Source organism: Tiliqua scincoides, chromosome 2 (assembly GCF_035046505.1).
Source record: "Tiliqua scincoides isolate rTilSci1 chromosome 2, rTilSci1.hap2, whole genome shotgun sequence".
Lineage (NCBI taxonomy): Eukaryota > Metazoa > Chordata > Lepidosauria > Squamata > Scincidae > Tiliqua > Tiliqua scincoides.
The window spans coordinates 267,179,515-267,196,104 of NC_089822.1; the positions used below are offsets into that span (position 1 = coordinate 267,179,515).

The following is a 16,590-nucleotide window of genomic DNA, read 5'->3' on the forward strand; positions in this document are numbered from 1 at the left end:
CCTTGCGCGCGGCGCCTTCTGGGAGTGGTAGTTTTGCCATCCGCTGAACCCGCCCTCTTACCTCCATCGCAGCGCCTCCTGAGAGTAGTAGTTTTCTCCTCGCCCTCTTCCGGGCAGGCGCCACCATCTTGCCTCCGCCGCAGCGCCTCCTGGGAGTGGTAGTTTCCTCCTCTGAGTCCTCTTGGGCAGTCCCTCATGGAACAGCATCTCCCCTCCCCTCCCTACCCCTGCTGGGCAGGATTGGTCTCTCCAGGAGCTCCTGCCCTCTCCTGCCGCTTGGTGGGTCGCGACCTGACTGTGGTGGGTCGTGAAGCAGCCGCTGACAGAGGCAGTGGAAGAGGAGGGTGCAGGCCCTGTGGAGAGGGGCCCGAGGCTCCCACGCACTCAGGGCCTGGCTCCAAGACAGGGCAGGCGGAGGAGGCGGCCCAGGCAGCAGCGTACCCGGAGGGGGCAGAGCCCTGGGCACTGCTACATCTCCCCCCCCCCCGCAGCCCTGCACCGCACTGAGAACTGCTGCAGCCACCTCTGAGGACTGCCCCTCCCCCCTCAACGAAGAGGGAGGGGAGGGTGGCCCTCAGGTGGCCTCCTCGAACTCTGCAGGGGACACGTGCCATTCTCAGGCTCCCAGTGGCCTTCCGCGCCCTTCTGAGCGCAGCACTGGGGCCACCGGAAGGGGCGGCACTCCCTGTCCTGGGCTTCCAGCAGGTCCTCTGAGGGAGCCTTGTGTGGAGCCTGCACCGCCTCCTCCATTCCCTGCCACCTTCAAGGGGGAGTTCAGGATACAGCAGCGTGGAATTACTGCAGCGAGGATGACTTCACTGCAATTACTTCTGGGTCAGGGGTGGGGGCAGCACACTCAGAAGTGGCCCCACATGCCGGAAAGCCCTGCTTTAGTGTGGTCCTGGTCTGAGGGACAGGGCTCCAGAAAACAGCTGAGAAGTAAGGCCCTCCCTCCGAGGGGACGAATGTATTGAGCCCTATGCAAAGCGAAACTAAGGGTGACACCTCCATAAGGACAACGCAGCTCCGAGGGAAGGGAACAAACATTCCCTGACTTTGAGGAGGCCTCCGTGAGTGACACCCACCTGCAGGATGCAGCACACGTCCCTTTGCACCGCTGTGCCAGTGCTGGAAAGCACTGACATAAGGGGTTAGGACTGCACCCTAAGCTGCACATTCACACATCCTCACGAATAAGCAGATGTGCCCTGAACGTGTGGAAGGTCCAGCAAAGGCAAGTGCAAGGCTGCCAGAACGGTCCCAGTCCAATGAACGTGGAACTCAACAGGTGCTCCAGAAGGCAGAACCCCCCATAGTGCAGTAAAGAGACTCGAGCAGCTAAGACTTGTTGCTTTTCAGTACTGTAAATGGACTGAAATGGACCCCCATCACCCACCCCACAAGCTCAGCTCCGGAGGTGTTTGGTCAACTGTGCCAGAGGCTCTCGGGGGATCAGAGGCTGGCCATGGGCAGGATACAGACTTGCTGTAGGCCGCATGTGGCCCCTGGCCGGTTTGGGAGACCCTGCTTTAGAGGGAAGCTGTGACTCTCAGTCCAACCGAAACAAAAAATATGTTGCAGTGAAGTTAATTTTGACCCAAATCACACTGAACCAGCTTAAATATAAGCACTTAACATTGAACTGGGCACTGGGCAGGGCTGAAAACTTACTGAATTTTCTTTTTCAGGGCGGCCTTGAAGTTATTGCAGGCAGGCTACAGAGGGAATTCACCTGGTGGAACAGGAACACCATCGCACCTCCCCTTATTTATTAGTTTGTGTATTTATAATTATTAAATTTAGAGCCCGATCCTAGGCATGTTTCCTCAGAAGTATCACCCATTATAGGCAATGGAGCTTACTTTTAGATAAGTGTAGATAGGATTGTACTCATTATTTATTTATTTATAGCCTGCCTATCCAGGGAAAATGGCACCATTTCATTGCTTGTCATGGGCAATTTCAGCACTTGCTGTATTTTCAGGAAAGCACTTCCTGCTTGATGATGTCACTTCCGGCCATGACATCATTTCCAGGTTAATGACATCACTTTTGTTGGGTCCCGGACAGATTATAAGAAGAGCCCTGCTGGATCAGGCCAAAGGACCATCTAGTCCAGTTCCTGTATCTCAGTGGCCCACCAAATGCTTCAAGACAAGACACAACCTGTATCCTTGTGCCTTCCCTTGCATCTGGCAATCTGAGGTGGCCTACCTCTAAAACCAGGAGCTTGCACTACCTCCCTGTAAAATATGGGTTCCCAACCCATAGTTCGGGGACCACAGATGTTCCATAGGACCCTGCCAGGTGGTCCACGAGGTCTCCTAAGGAAGGGGGCAGCTGAAAGTTTGGAGCACAGACACTGATCAGGTGGCCACCCTGGTAGGTCTGGCGCTACTACCTCAGCATGAGCCAAAGGGGGGCAGAGCCCAGCTATCTCCCAAGGCTCCTTGTGGCTGACAGACCAAGGCCTGAGCCCCCAAGACGGGGCTGGGTGCAAGTGGGGTTCGGTGTGTGAGAGACAGCCTTGTGGATCTCTCTGCTGCAGTGGGAGCAGATTGAGGGTGGTTGGGGTGGCCACTCTGGAGGTTTGGCACCACCTAATCAGCACCAGGCAACAGGGGCAGAGCCCAGACATCTCACAAGGCTCCTAAAGGTTGGGAACCCCTGAAAGGAAATGCTAAAATTCTCCCTAAAACACAGGGAGATAACTGAGCAAGGGGCGGTGCCTGGAACATCTCCTGGGTGTGCATCAAGGCGTGTTCTGGGCTCGATGGAGGAAAGTTTGTCCTTCCGGTTTTGCAGAAGTGGAGCGCCATCGCTCTACTTTCACCTGAAAGTGGCTGGCGAGACCGGCAGGCGCTCACTCGGGGCTCCCTACGCCCCGGGAAGGCTGCTGCAGAGACTGCTGAGTACATCCCAGTCTCTGCAGCCCCCCTGAGTGTCGCAATCCTGGGAATCCCTCCCTCCCTCCCCCGCAAAACTTAGCAGCGTCCCCTGCAAAGACACTGCTCTAAGCATATGTATGGTTTGCCCCAGTGTGAGTACTTTCATGCAGAGATGGTTCTGCTGGTTTGGGATTTCATAGATGGCATATCCAGGACAAGGAACAGATTTTGTCATCCAGGCTGGTGCTGTGCTTCCCTCCTGCTTCCCTGACCCATCCTGGACTGTCAAAGTCTCTTATTCTACACCAGGGGTGCTCAAACATTTTGGCAGGAGGGCCACATCATCTCTTTGACACCGTGTTGGGGGCCCGAAGAAAAAACCAATTAATTTGCATTTTAAATTTGAATAAATTTGCATAAATGAATACATTACAGATGGAACTTAAATGAGCAAATGAATTTTACTGAACTTTATAATACAAATACACATTAGAACTATTGTCGCCTTCGAATCAGTCTCAAACCCCCCCTCTTCCTCCAAAGCAACAAAGAGGGAGGGGGGAGCAGAAACAAAGACAGGAAAGGCATGCATTTAGGGAAGTTAAACTTACTGCTGGCCAAATCTTATCACTAACAAACCCTTTTTTGCTGACAGGCTAATAAAGTGCCTTACTAACCTAACCGCAGACATATCATCAGACACTAGATGAAAACAGAACAGCAAGCATCATGAAAAGGTCAAAACAAGACTTCCCTTTGAGAAGGTGGGGGCAAGTGCAAAAGAGAGAGTGAAGAGGGCGGGTGCAAGAAGAAGGACATTTAGGAAAGTTACCAAAGGGAACTTCCCCTTTTTGGGAGACGCTTTGTTTGAATGACAACTGAAATGTATAAAAACGATCCCACCCAACTGAAGACGCCTTTCTGAATTTGAGCAAGTGGAGCTCTCAGGGGAATGCCTTGCTAATAAACACCTTCCTAGCCTTCCACCTTCTAGTGTCTTGCTTATTCGTTCTCAGCGGCACTGGACAGAATCCACCCCTGTCAGACCAACTGGCTCTGCCCTTCCAGGGTACGACACTGTGAACTTTGAGCAATATAAACTATGAACTTTGAGCACTATGAACTTTCAATGAGAGTGGTGGAGCTGTTGTCTTGATCGCAATAGTTCACTGTTATCTGGTACTCGTTTGGAAGAGCCAATGATCAGTAATGACTTCAAATGCTCATCAGTTAATGTGGACCTATATTTTGATTTTACATATTTCATTTTTGAAAGTGTCTGCTCGCATAGGTGTGTTGTCCCAAAAATAGAGAGAGATCCACATGCAAATTCTTTCAAATTTGGGAATTTCTCAGGCTGCAGAGATTTATAGGGGGTGGGTATAAGAGAAGAACCATAGGAAAAATTCCACAACAGAGCAAGCATTTAAAAAACCAGAGGCAGACAACGCAGGGCAGGTGTGCATCATTTTATCCAGGAAAAGGGGGGTGGGTAGAGGAGGAGAACCATAGGAAAAATTCCACAACAGAGCAAGCACATATTTTGGGCAGGAAGGTTGCAGGCAGCAGTAAAAAAAAAAGGAATAAAGTATTTTTAAATGGAGAGTCACTCTTTGCTTCGCACCAAAGGAGGGAGCCTTGTAGGTGAGGGTGGTGGCTGCTGCTGCTGCTGCTGCTTCTGTCATGGTGCTCGCCAGCTCTGCTGCTGCTGCTTCTGCTGCTGCTGCGGTGGTTGGTGGTTGGCAACCTTCAGTCTTGAAAGACGATGGTATAAGCCTACAGCATCCAGTATTCCCAGGCGGTCTCCCATCCAAGTACTAACCAGACCTGACCCTGCTTAGCTTCCAAGATCAGACGAGATCGGGCATGTGCGGCAGAGCGGTCTCTCCCTGCTCTACCTGCCTGCTGCTGCTGAACAGAGGTCTCTCCCTGCTCTCCCCAGCACTTGCCTGCTGCTGCTGTGCGGCGGCGGCGCTTTGCTGACGAAGCGCCTGCCTGCCTGCTTGCACGCCCGCCCAACCTCCCTCGTGGAGGTGGCGACGCAGGCGCTCTGTCTCTCCCTGCTGCTTCAGGCTCCATGTGTTGCCCGGGAGCCAGGCAGGGAGAGACTAAGCTAGCGCATGGGCACAAGCACTTTCAGTAATAAGGTAACGCGAGACCTGCAAGTCTCATGCTACTTTAACGCTATAAAAGGCCCTGCACAGTTCACCGGGCTGGGCTTTCCGAAACACATACCGTGAGCTTACGCACTGGGTCAGCGCGGGCCACGGTGATTCTTCCGCAGGCCGTGTGCCCATTGGAGGCACACGACCCACTTGGGGGCCGGATGGGAACGCACTGCAGGCCGCAAGTGGCTTGTGGGCTGGGGTTTGGGCACCTCTGTTCTACGCCAACAGCAGCAGCTTCCGATCCTGTGATCCTCACTGTGTTTTTCGTTGCTTCCTGAAACAGGAAGAGAATCTTCAGTAGAGCAAAGTGCTTAAATCTGTGAGTTGTGTAGTGGTTTGGGAGGTGGACTTAGACCTGGAAGATCCAGGTTCAAATCCCCGCTCAGCCATGAAGCTTTCTGGGTGACCTTGGGCCGGTCCAGTGGCGTCACTAGGATTCATGTCACCTGGTATGGGAGCCCTGTGCGTCACCCCATGCAGTGGGCGGGGCAACACCTCAGGTAGTGGGCGTGGTGATGTACCATCGCCCCGCCCCCACTGGTTTTTTGGCAGTACCTTTTGATAGAACAGATATTTCAATGTGGTTTGTTTCATTGTATGCTGCATGAAATTACGCATTGATTGATACATATTGATTGATACGAGACGCATGATGGTCTTATTCCTCCAAACACTGATTTTAGAGATTCTGAAAACTTGTAGAGTCTCACACACACACACACACACACACATCCTGTCAATTTACTAACACCTTATTGCAGCAGTTCTCAAACTTTTAGCACTGGGACCCACTTTTTAGAATGACAGTCTGTCCAGGACCCATTGGAAGTGATGTCATGGCCAGAAGTGACACCATCAAGCAAATTAAAATAAATAATTATAAATAGTTAAATTAAAATGAAAGAAATAATTAAATAAGGGGGAGCCAGTCCTGTTCCACCAAGTGAGTTTTCTCTGTAGCCTGCCTGCAGTACTTGTTGGCATCCTTCAGTCTCGGAAGACTATGGTGTCACGCTTTGAATGGTGGTTCTGGAACAGAGTATCCTCTCCAGTGCGCGAAGCCTGGGTAAAGTAGGTATGGAGGATAGGCTGTTACCCATGCAGCAAATCCCCCCTCTCTTTGTGAAGACAAAGAGGTAAGGAGAAATGGAACAGGTGGGGACTGGTGTGGGTGGATCGGGTCCCAAGGGGGTGAGATCAGTGGTGGGTCCCAGTCTCACACTTTATGTACTTATTTATTGCGGTCATGGCACAAAAAGGGTTGAAAACCAATGGAATAGAGCAGTGTTCTCAATCGGTGGGTCATGACCCACTTGGTCTGTGGCAAGCTGATTTTAGGTGGGTTGTGATTAGTAATGCTGCAATGCATTCTGGGGGCTGTTGTGGAAGGCACTGTGGGGCTTTTCTGTCTGCCTCAAGGAACTGCGGAAGAGGGTCACAGCAAGCAGCAGGATCAGCAATGGCAGCTTTTGCCTCCGTTTTGTTCCCCCCACCTGGAATGGCTCCGGAGGGGAGCAGGAGGGGCTCCCTGCACACTCTGGTGAGGCTCCCGGCAAAACCGAGTGCTTTGCAGCCACTGCCAAAGGCCACTGTGGTCCATGGTTCCCACAGGTGGTCCGCAAGACTCTGAGAAGTAGTCCGTGAGGTCTCAGCAGCGAGTGCTCCCCCACGGACTCCAGAAGGGGCAGAGAACAGACCACCTGCAGCCAGTGCTGAAGTGGGCGATCCATTCTCTGTCTCTCTTGTGGTCTGTGGAGAGCACTAGCTCGAGAGGTGCTTCCCCACAGACCACTAGAGGGCAGACAATAGACCACTCACAGCCACAGCTAGCAATGAAAACAGCAACCAGCAAACCTTTGTTGTAAATAATATATATAATAAATCTCTAATAAATCTTCACCAATTATTAGAAATTTAATTGCAATTTTTGTGAGCCAGGGGGTTGCATGTGGTCCATGACAACTCCAATTTCTGCCTCAGTTGTCCACAGCTCCTAAAGACAAGGAAATGCTAAAATTCTCCTCCTTGAGCAGTGGTAGTTCCCAGGGCTTTGGCAAAAGAACAGAGAGAGATAACTGAGCGAGGGACAGTGTCTGCAACATCTCCTGGGCGTGCATCAAGGTATGTTCTGGGCTCGATGGAGTAAAGTGTTTCCTTCCAGGAGGGTACAAGGCGTAGCTGCACCCAAGTGGGGAGACGGCTGTTATGGCAGAATGTGGGCTGCAGCTATACTCAAGTCCTAGGCGGGAGAGACTTCCAAGATGAGGAGCTTGAAAAGAATGTTCATCTGGCAGTTGAACCTGCTCTGCTACACAAGATCTGTTATGTCCAAACCTTTTGATTGAGAATAAAAAGGCCAATATTGTAATGCCATTATAGAAATCGATGGTAAGGCCACACTTGGAGTACTGCATCCAGTTCTGGTTGCCACATCTCAAAAAAGATATCGTGGAAGTGGAAAAAGTGCAAAAAAGAGCACACAAAATTATTACTGGCTGGCAAAACTTCCTTATGAGGAAAGGCTACTGCGTTTGGGGCTCTAGTCTAGAAAAAAGGCACCTGAGAGGCACATGATTGAGAGATGAAAAATTAAGCAGCTGATGGAGAGAGGGAAGTTCTTTTCTCACTTGCACAATGTCAGAACCAGGAGACATTCACCACAACTGAAAGGCGGGAGGGTCAGAACAGGCAAAAGGAAATACAGCTTCTCCTGACCCTGCTGTAATTACTCTATGTAACTTCTTGCCACAGAATGTAAGCACCTGAAGGCCTAGACATCTTTCAAAGGCATATTTACTATGGTATCTCCCCAGTGTGCATTCTTCGATGAACACTCAAGCCTGATCTCTGACCGAAGTTCTTTCCACACTTTCTTTCATGCACAGCAAGGTTTGCTCTTGTACAGAAGCTCTTTCCACACTTTCCACACATGTTGGTCTGTTTATATTAGTATGCTAAGTATTAGTATTAAAAGCTGTATTAGAATCCATAAATACATTTCCAAGCATAAATAGATCTTTATCTATTGTTATTTTCTGCTGTTTTGGTCAGAATTTTCTTTCTGAAATTTTGCTATGCTTTACTTGGAATGTAACATCGCAGGCAGGGTGTGGTGTAACTACTAGGCATTTTCCCTGCAACTAGTGGTCTGCAGTCCCAGAATTGTGGTCACAATTTGTCTAGCCATTGTCTTAGTGCTGAGACAGAGTGAGAGTCAGAAAGTGTCTGATTTTAGCTTGAGTGCTGAGTTAAACTATTTAAATAAAAAGGTTAGCGCAGATAGCAAACTACACCACTTTCCTTAGTTCTGTATATGTTTGTATATGCTTAGTGATTTTTATCAAATCACTTGGCTGGCAATGCACAATAGTAGAAAAAAGTTTATATATGTGTGTAAAGCTAACTGGAGGAAATTACTGGGGAGCACATCCAATTGTAAATTTGAATTGAGGATAGATTGGCTTGATTACCCTGTTTACCCTCAATAATTGAGTAAGTTGTAATAGTGATGTTCCCTTGAGAATTTCCTTGTTGTATTTATATTTTAAGAAAAGTTAAACGTAAGAACAACATAAGTTTACACTATGATTGAAAAAGTTAAAAGAGTATGTACACAAACCAAGTTAACACTAGGAAATGTTCCTGATCAGTAAAATGATTGGGAAATATTATGTTAGTACTCAGTGTGGATTTACGACTAATAGAATCTCATAGTATTGAAAACAGTGTTAATTGTATTGGCAACCTTCAGTCTCAAAAGACTCTGGTATCGCACTCTGAAAGGTGGTTCTGGCACACCGTCTAGGGTGGCTGAAAAGGCCAATCCGGGAGTGACAATCCCTTCCACACTGGGAGCAAGTGCAGTCTGTCCCTGGTCTGTCTCCCTGGCTATGGGCCTTCCTTCTTTGCCTCAGACTGCTGGCAAAGTGTCTCTTCAAACTGGGAAAGGCCATGCTGCACAGCCTGCCTCCAAGCGAACCGCTCAGAGGCCAGGGTTTCCCACTTGTTGAGGTCCATCCCTAAGGCCTTCAGATCCCTCTTGCAGATGTCCTTGTATCGCAGCTGTGGTCTACCTGTAGGACGCTTTCCTTGCATGAGTTCTCCATAGAGGAGATCCTTTGGGATCCGGTCATCATCCATTCTCACGACACGACCGAGCCAACGCAGGCGTCTCTGTTTCAGCAGTGCATACATGCTAGGGATTCCAGCACATTCCAGGACTGTGTTGTTATGAACTTTGTCCTGCCAGGTGATGCCGAGAATGTGCCGGAGGCAGCTCATGTGGAGAGCGCTCAGTTTCCTCTCCTGTTGTGAGCGGAGAGTCCATGACTCGCTGCAGTACAGAAGTGTACTCAGGACGCAAGCTCTGTAGACCTGGATCTTGGTATGTTCTGTCAGCTTCTTGTTGGACCAGACTCTCTTTGTGAGTCTGGAAAACGTGGTAGCTGCTTTACCGATGTGTTTGTTTAGCTCAGTATCAAGAGAAAGAGTGTCGGAGATCGTTGAGCCAAGGTACACAAAGTCATGGACAACCTCCAGTTCATGCGCAGAGATTGTAATGCAGGGAGGTGAGTCCACATCCTGAACCATGACCTGTGTTTTCTTTAGGCTGATCGTCAGTCCAAAATCAGGCAGGCCTTGCTAAAACGATCCATGAGCTGCTGGAGATCTTTCGCAGAGTGGGTAGTGACAGCTGCATCGTCGGCAAAGAGGAAGTCATGAAGGAAGTTCCGGATGGGAGGAAGTTCCGGGAAGGAGGAAGTTTCAGGTGGCAGGGAGGGAAGGCAGCTCAACTAGAAGGAAAACTCTGATCCCAAAACTCCACTGCCTTGTGGCTATATCCAGTTGTGGAAAAGGCTTCAGGAGTCAACCTCGAGTGTTAATTACAATGTTCCTTTAACCCTGTCTTCTTCTTCGAAATAGAAATATTCCCTATATTAGGGGTGCCTACAAGAGGACCAAGAAGAGTCTCATCTAATTCTGTGTAAAACAGAATCTGTTTGACAAGTCAAAATGAACTTCTAACAATAGCAAGGGCTTGGCCTTCAGAGTCCTTTTGAAAACTGAAGTTGACGTACAGTTATCAGTTTCTCTTTTCTCTCCCTAGCATATATGTAAATTAATAATTTGTTTGGTTGTGTTTATTACTGGAAAGGAAACTTATAGTTTCAGTTTACAGGTTTAGTTTACAGGAACAACACCATTCAGTTTGTATCCTAAAGGAAAAGAAACAGAGGTGATTGAGTAACAGCTGAAGTTGTGTTTTGTTTTCTTTTTGTTTCCTTTATAATAGTGTATGTTGAGATCATATGTAATATTTGTTATATGTTGGCTGAGAAGGTAACTTGCAAATGCAAGAACAAACTATCTAAGTAAATGCTTCCTAAAATACTGAAAAACCCTGTTGTTAACACAAGAAGACGGTCAGCAAGTTCCAGTGAATTATAATTGTTACAAACAAAAGTACAAATCCACAAAAGTACAGAAGTACAAAAAGGACAAATCTGGGTGAGTTTGTTTTAGAGTTACTGTATTCCTGTATTCCTATTTCTGATAAGTTCTGATATTTGCATGCTTGCAATACTGGAAAGCTTTAATGTAAAACCCAGTTTTCCACTTTTGTCTTGAATTGATTGAACTGAAGCTTGTAAGACTTTAAATATTAATATCTCATTGTACGTACTCTTGCAAGGCCAATCAGCCACTCAAATAAGCAACTCAGAACGACACGGTACACAGGGATGAAGTTTCACAGGCTTTTATTGAATTATATACAATTGGTCGACGGGATTCATGTCCAAAGCATGGACCCCGTCTGAACGCTGGTCCTTAACCTTTATACCGCACAGTCCTTTGTCTGAAAATCTAGACTTCTCATTCGCTGAAAATTTGACATCATAAATGGGGCTAACTCTTAATAGGATGTAGATAAGATACCATTTACATACAAGATGGAAAACAGGTGGGCAACAAGTGAGCAAAACCATTGATTGGCTCTTATTTAAATACAGGTGGGGCTTCATCTTAAAACTTTGCCAAAATTACACAATTTCCAAAAGTTTCCAAAACCAGTAGGGTTCCCTGTAACATTATTCCATCCAGCACTGAACCCCACTCACATCTGTCAATCTAACTAGGGACTTCTTTGAGAAAATAGGTTTTCGTACTATCCTCATTAAAGAGAACACACAAACACTTAAACACGGGTATGAAGAACTTAATTTGGCAGAACTTCTAACCCATTTAGTGACATATATTCCTTTCAAACCCTTCCTAATTAGGATGCCCTTACTTGTGCCACTCATCTCATCTCTTCTGTATCTTTTCTTCTGGGTTTAGTATATTCCCTGTGGGTCCTCTGCAAACCTGTGTGAACCAGAAACTATTAAACTTCTTTTTAACAGTTTTTACTCTGTCTTAATTCTAACTATTGTGACTAGTGACCTATTAAGGGGTATAGTGGTGTACATAAGTGACCTCTTTTATATATTTTAACATAAAACAAACTAAACTTCCTCTGCATATGTGATTTCTGTTTAACAAACCCTTGTCCTATTTACCTTTACACATTACATTTCAGGCAAGCTGTTTGAGACAACTCTGCACCAGCCCCCTCCCCTCTAAACATTTATTTTTCATCTCAGTTGCAATTCACACAGAGGACTCTTTCTTAAGGATGGTCCTGGTTATCTAACTCATGTTCTAAACTCGTCTCTGCAGGTGTCTGTCAAGAACATCCTTGCCAATTCAGATAAGGATGTCTGCAATGTTGAACCCTTTGTCTATTTTTCTGAAAGTTTTTCTAAAATCAAGCATTTTATTTGTTTAAGACTTACTTCTAATAATTAGCACTACTATATGTTCCATATATGTTGGTTACACTTTAAAGCAAAGACTAAATATATTCCATGTCCCGCACATGTTTTTCCCTCTTTTGAAAACTCTTTTCCCTCTTTTGAAAACTTTTGAAAGAATAAACAAGTGAGTCTTAGCAGCAGCATGCAATAGCCTTGGCCAGCCCTGTGCGCCTGCCAAGAAGGAGTCTTATCTTAAGAACATAAGAACAGCCCCACTGGATCAGGCCATAGGCCCATCTAGTCCAGCTTCCTGTATCTCACAGCGGCCCACCAAATGCCCCAGGGAGCACACCAGATCACAAGAGACCTCATCTTGGTGCCCTCCCTTATTGCCCTACTTCCTTGTTGACCTACTCCCTTCCTAAACTCTTAAAGTGTGTAACTTCTGTGAAACTAGCAAACAACTTTTAAAAAATAATTTTCTTAAAACAGCTTGTTCTTATCTTTATATTTGTCTTCAAAGCTTGGGTGTGAGAACAATTGTATGCTGTTACGGCCAGCATGAAGTAACAGAACTAAGTGTTGCCAAAAGTCTCTGGGAAGTTAGCCAATTCTGGGGAATTGGCCTAGATATTGCTCAGAACAGGGGTGCTCACACTTTTTTGGCTCGAGAGCTACTTTGAAACCCAGCAAGGCCCGGAGATCTACCAGTTTTTTTTACAATGTTCGCGCCATCATAACATATAACATTTATGTGTACAATGTATGTTGGTGTACCTTGAGCCCCACTGAGTATAACAGGACTTACTCCTGAGTAGACATGCCTAGGATTAGGCTGTGAGGCTGCAATCCTAGCCACACTTACCTGGGAGTAAGCCCCATTGAGTACAATGGGGCTTACTCCCGGCGTTTCCTCCCAGAGGCACCTGAAGGGGGGGTTGGCACTCCGCGATCTACTCATTTTGCCTCGCGATCTACCGGTAGATCGCGATCCACCTATTGAGCACCCCTGGCTCAGAAAAAAGGAAGAAATGTGTTTCCTTTGTATGTGAGTCTAAATTGGAATAGGTAAAGATATTATAGTATTCTAAAGATGAAACTTTCAGAAAGTTTTGAATGAGGGTAAGATGTTGAAGCACTACTTTGAAAAATATCTTTTTCCTGATGGACCTTTTTCCGAATGATTGCACACTGTAGAAGTGTTTGTAATCTCTGAAGTTGTAGTGATGTGATGTCTTATGATGTGTTTTCTTATGTTTGATTTGTATTATGCTTTGTTATTGTGATGTGTGAGTGTGTAGAGTTTAAGTTGTATATGGGGTGTTTGAAGTGTGAAAAGAACTATTTATTGTTTTGTTTCAAATCAGTCAAAAGAGCAATAAGGAGAGAAATAATCTAATAGGTATATAGAAATGGGTATGAAAGATAATAACTTGTTGCAAAGGCACCCAGCTGAAGGAGGTGCCAGAGTCCAAGAAAACACCACACTATGGTTAAAATGTCTCCTCTTAAAGAAGCTCTTACTTTCCAAAGAATTCCCCTTTAGTTTAAGAGTGTGCAACCACGATAATTATCTGATCTATCACATTTGTGCTATAAATACTTTGTCTGCTATGTGCTGCATCATGCAAATTGGAGTATCTACAATACATATTAGGAACATAAAAGGTAAGATGACCAGTTTTCATAAAGTCAAGCTACACTTATATGATATCTCTACATGAAAGAACATTTTCATAATAGATTAAGTAGTAGTCCTATCCAGATTTATTGAGAAATGAATTCACACTAATAAGCAAACATGCATAAGACTGCATTAAGATGTTGTCCTATTTCCAAAGATATTCTGTTAAGAATAACAGAATTCTAACTTGTTACAATAAGTTTTATACATTGTACTGTACATTGCACAATATATACAGGTATAAAGTGGTCTGTCCTTAATATATTTGCATGTAAGAAAAGGTTAAAAGATGAAATTTGCATTTCTGGAGTACTTCTTTTGCAAAACTGCTTTTTCTACTCTTTTAAAGAGTGTTTGTAATGTGCACTGAGCATTGTGTCGGCCATATAAAGCTGCAAACAGTCTGGCAATAATCTTAAGGTTACTTAAGTCTGAAGGGACTTGAGTTAGCTTGGATTTGTAAAGCCAAGTAAAGGAGCCAATGGAAAAACAGAGAAATAAACAAGGTGACATGAATGCTCATTGCAATCACTGAAGTGAAAGAATGTAGGAGTACTAACAGAAACGAGAGGAAAATTCTATACATCTAATTAGATCAAGTAGTAAAAATTGAATATTGAAGTGCTGAGGATATTTCACTTTATGCAATTATACACATTATATATATTTCTTCTTTGAAATATATCCTCAGTCTATCTACTATCATCGTACATTACATCACTTAAAGCACAGTCCTAACCAGGTCTACTCAAAAGTGAGTCCTATTTTGTTGAATGAGGCTTGCTCTCAGGAACAAGCCTTGCTTGCTCTCAAGAAAGTATGGTTAGGATTTCAACCATAGTGCCATAGTTTAACATATACACACTGTCACATAGCATGAAGAAACAATGCATCTACACAACCAGAAAATAAGCCTAACAAAAGGGTTCAAACAAACAATAACATGTATTTCCTCAGACAGCTGTACCTTAAGATAGTAATGTGGCTAAAGATGTTCCATCTTGGCCAAGAAAAAGAGCATTGATGGAGATTTTAGGGATAACTTCTTTTGTTTGAGAAAAATAATTGAAATTGGAGCCAAGAGAATGACTTCCTTATGAGGAAAGGCTACAGTGTTTGGGCCTCTTCAGCCTAGAAAAGAAACGCCTGAGGGGGGACATGATTGAGACATAAAAAATTATGCATGGGAAGGATAAAGTGGATGGAGAGATGCTCTTTACACTCTCACATAACACCAGAACCAGGGGACATCCACTAAAATTGAGTGTTGGGATAGTTAGGACAGACAAAAGAAAATACTTCTTTACTCAGCATGTGGTTGGTCTGTGGAACTCTTTGCCACAGGATGTGGTGATGACATCTGGCCTGGATGCCTTTAAAAAGGGACTGGACAAGAGTCTGGAGAAAAAATCCATTACGGGTTACAAGCCATGATGTGCATGTACAACCTCCTGATTTTAGAAATGGGCTATGTCAAATGCAAGGGAGGGCACCAGGATGCAGGTCTCTTGTTATCAAGTGTGCTCCCTGGAGCATTTGGTGGGGCCACTGTGAGATAAAAGAAGCTGGACTAGATGGGCCTATGGCCTGATCCAGTGGGGCTGCTCTTATTTTCTTACTCTTATTTTCTTACTGTTGTTCGCTTCAAAAACAGGATAGGAGGGTCATTATGTCAAAGTGACCTAAAGAGATCATGATTGGCAGAACATGTAGATCATAATTTCCCACAGGGAAAATTCCAGGATCTTGTATAACCAAAGTTGTGGGCCAGGAACATTTTGGGATGCAGGGCAGAATGACCTCCTAATTAGAGCCGGGACCATGCACCAAACCTGTCGTAATAGGCCCAATAAGGAGGTGGAAGTGACATACAGTGTCACATGGGTAGCTTGTTTATTCCACCTTATTTAATGTGATTTTCTGGGTGTGGTACTTTGGGAATCAAGATGGGAAACTGGGAAGAACATTTGTATCCAAACAGAGGATAAATTGGCTTGTGTAATTCACTTATTATTGTAGAAATAAAGCCTCCAATTCCTTTTAAAAGCTCTGTGACTGCATTGCGTCAGTGAAAAGAATCTAACAATCTGTCCAACAAAGGCACCTGAGAGGGACATGACTGAGACATGAAAAATTAAGCAGCTGATGGAGAGAGGAAAGTTTTTTTCTCTCTTGCACAATGTCAGAACCAGGAGACATTCACTACAACTGACAGGTGGGAGGGATATGGTGAAAACACCTGATGGCCTAGATGCCTTTCAAAGGCATATTTAATATTAGTTTAGATTAAATATTTATTTAATAATTTAGTTATTGGATTTTTCTCTGTAAACCGCTTTGTGAACTTTAAGTTGAAAAGCGGTATATAAATACTGTTGATTGATTGATTGATATGGTTTCTACCCAGTGTGGGTTCTTCGATGAACGCTCACGCCTGATCTCTGCCTGAAGCTCTTTCCACACTCCAAGCATTTATATGGTTTCTCCCCAGTGTGTATTCTTTGATGCACAGACAGGTCTGATCTCTGCCTGAAGCTCTTTCCACGCTCCAAGCATATATATGGTTGTTCACCAGTGTGTATTCCTTGATGCACAAAGAGGTTTGTCCTGTGAGTGAAGCTCTTTCCACACTCCAAGCATATATATAGTTGTTCATCAGTGTGTATTCCTTGATGCACAAAGAGGTTTGTCCTGTGAGTGAAGCTCTTTCCACACTCCAAGCATATATATGGTTGTTCACCAGTGTGTATTCCTTGATGCACAAAGAGGTTTGTCCTCTGAGTGAAGCTCTTTCCACACTCCAAGCATATATATAGTTGTTCATCAGTGTGTATTCCTTGATGCACAAAGAGGTTTGTCCTCTGAGTGAAGCTCTTTCCACGCTCCAAGCATATATATGGTTGTTCACCAGTGTGTATTCCTTGATGCACAAAGAGGTTTGTCCTGTGAGTGAAGCTCTTTCCACACTCCAAGCATATATATAGTTGTTCATCAGTGTGTATTCCTTGATGCACAAAGAGGTTTGTCCTCTGAGTGAAGCTCTTTCCACACAT

At 45.2% G+C, this 16,590-nt stretch overlaps 1 protein-coding gene across 1 annotated transcript; it reads right to left on the minus strand.

Moving 5' to 3' along the window:
- Positions 1-12,769: 12,769 nt before the first annotated feature.
- On the minus strand, positions 12,770-16,590 carry LOC136640498 (zinc finger protein 585B-like). The gene has a single exon (XM_066615666.1). It carries the CDS (start codon positions 16,588-16,590, stop codon positions 15,937-15,939), a length of 654 nt encoding a protein of 217 aa, XP_066471763.1. The 3' UTR covers positions 12,770-15,936.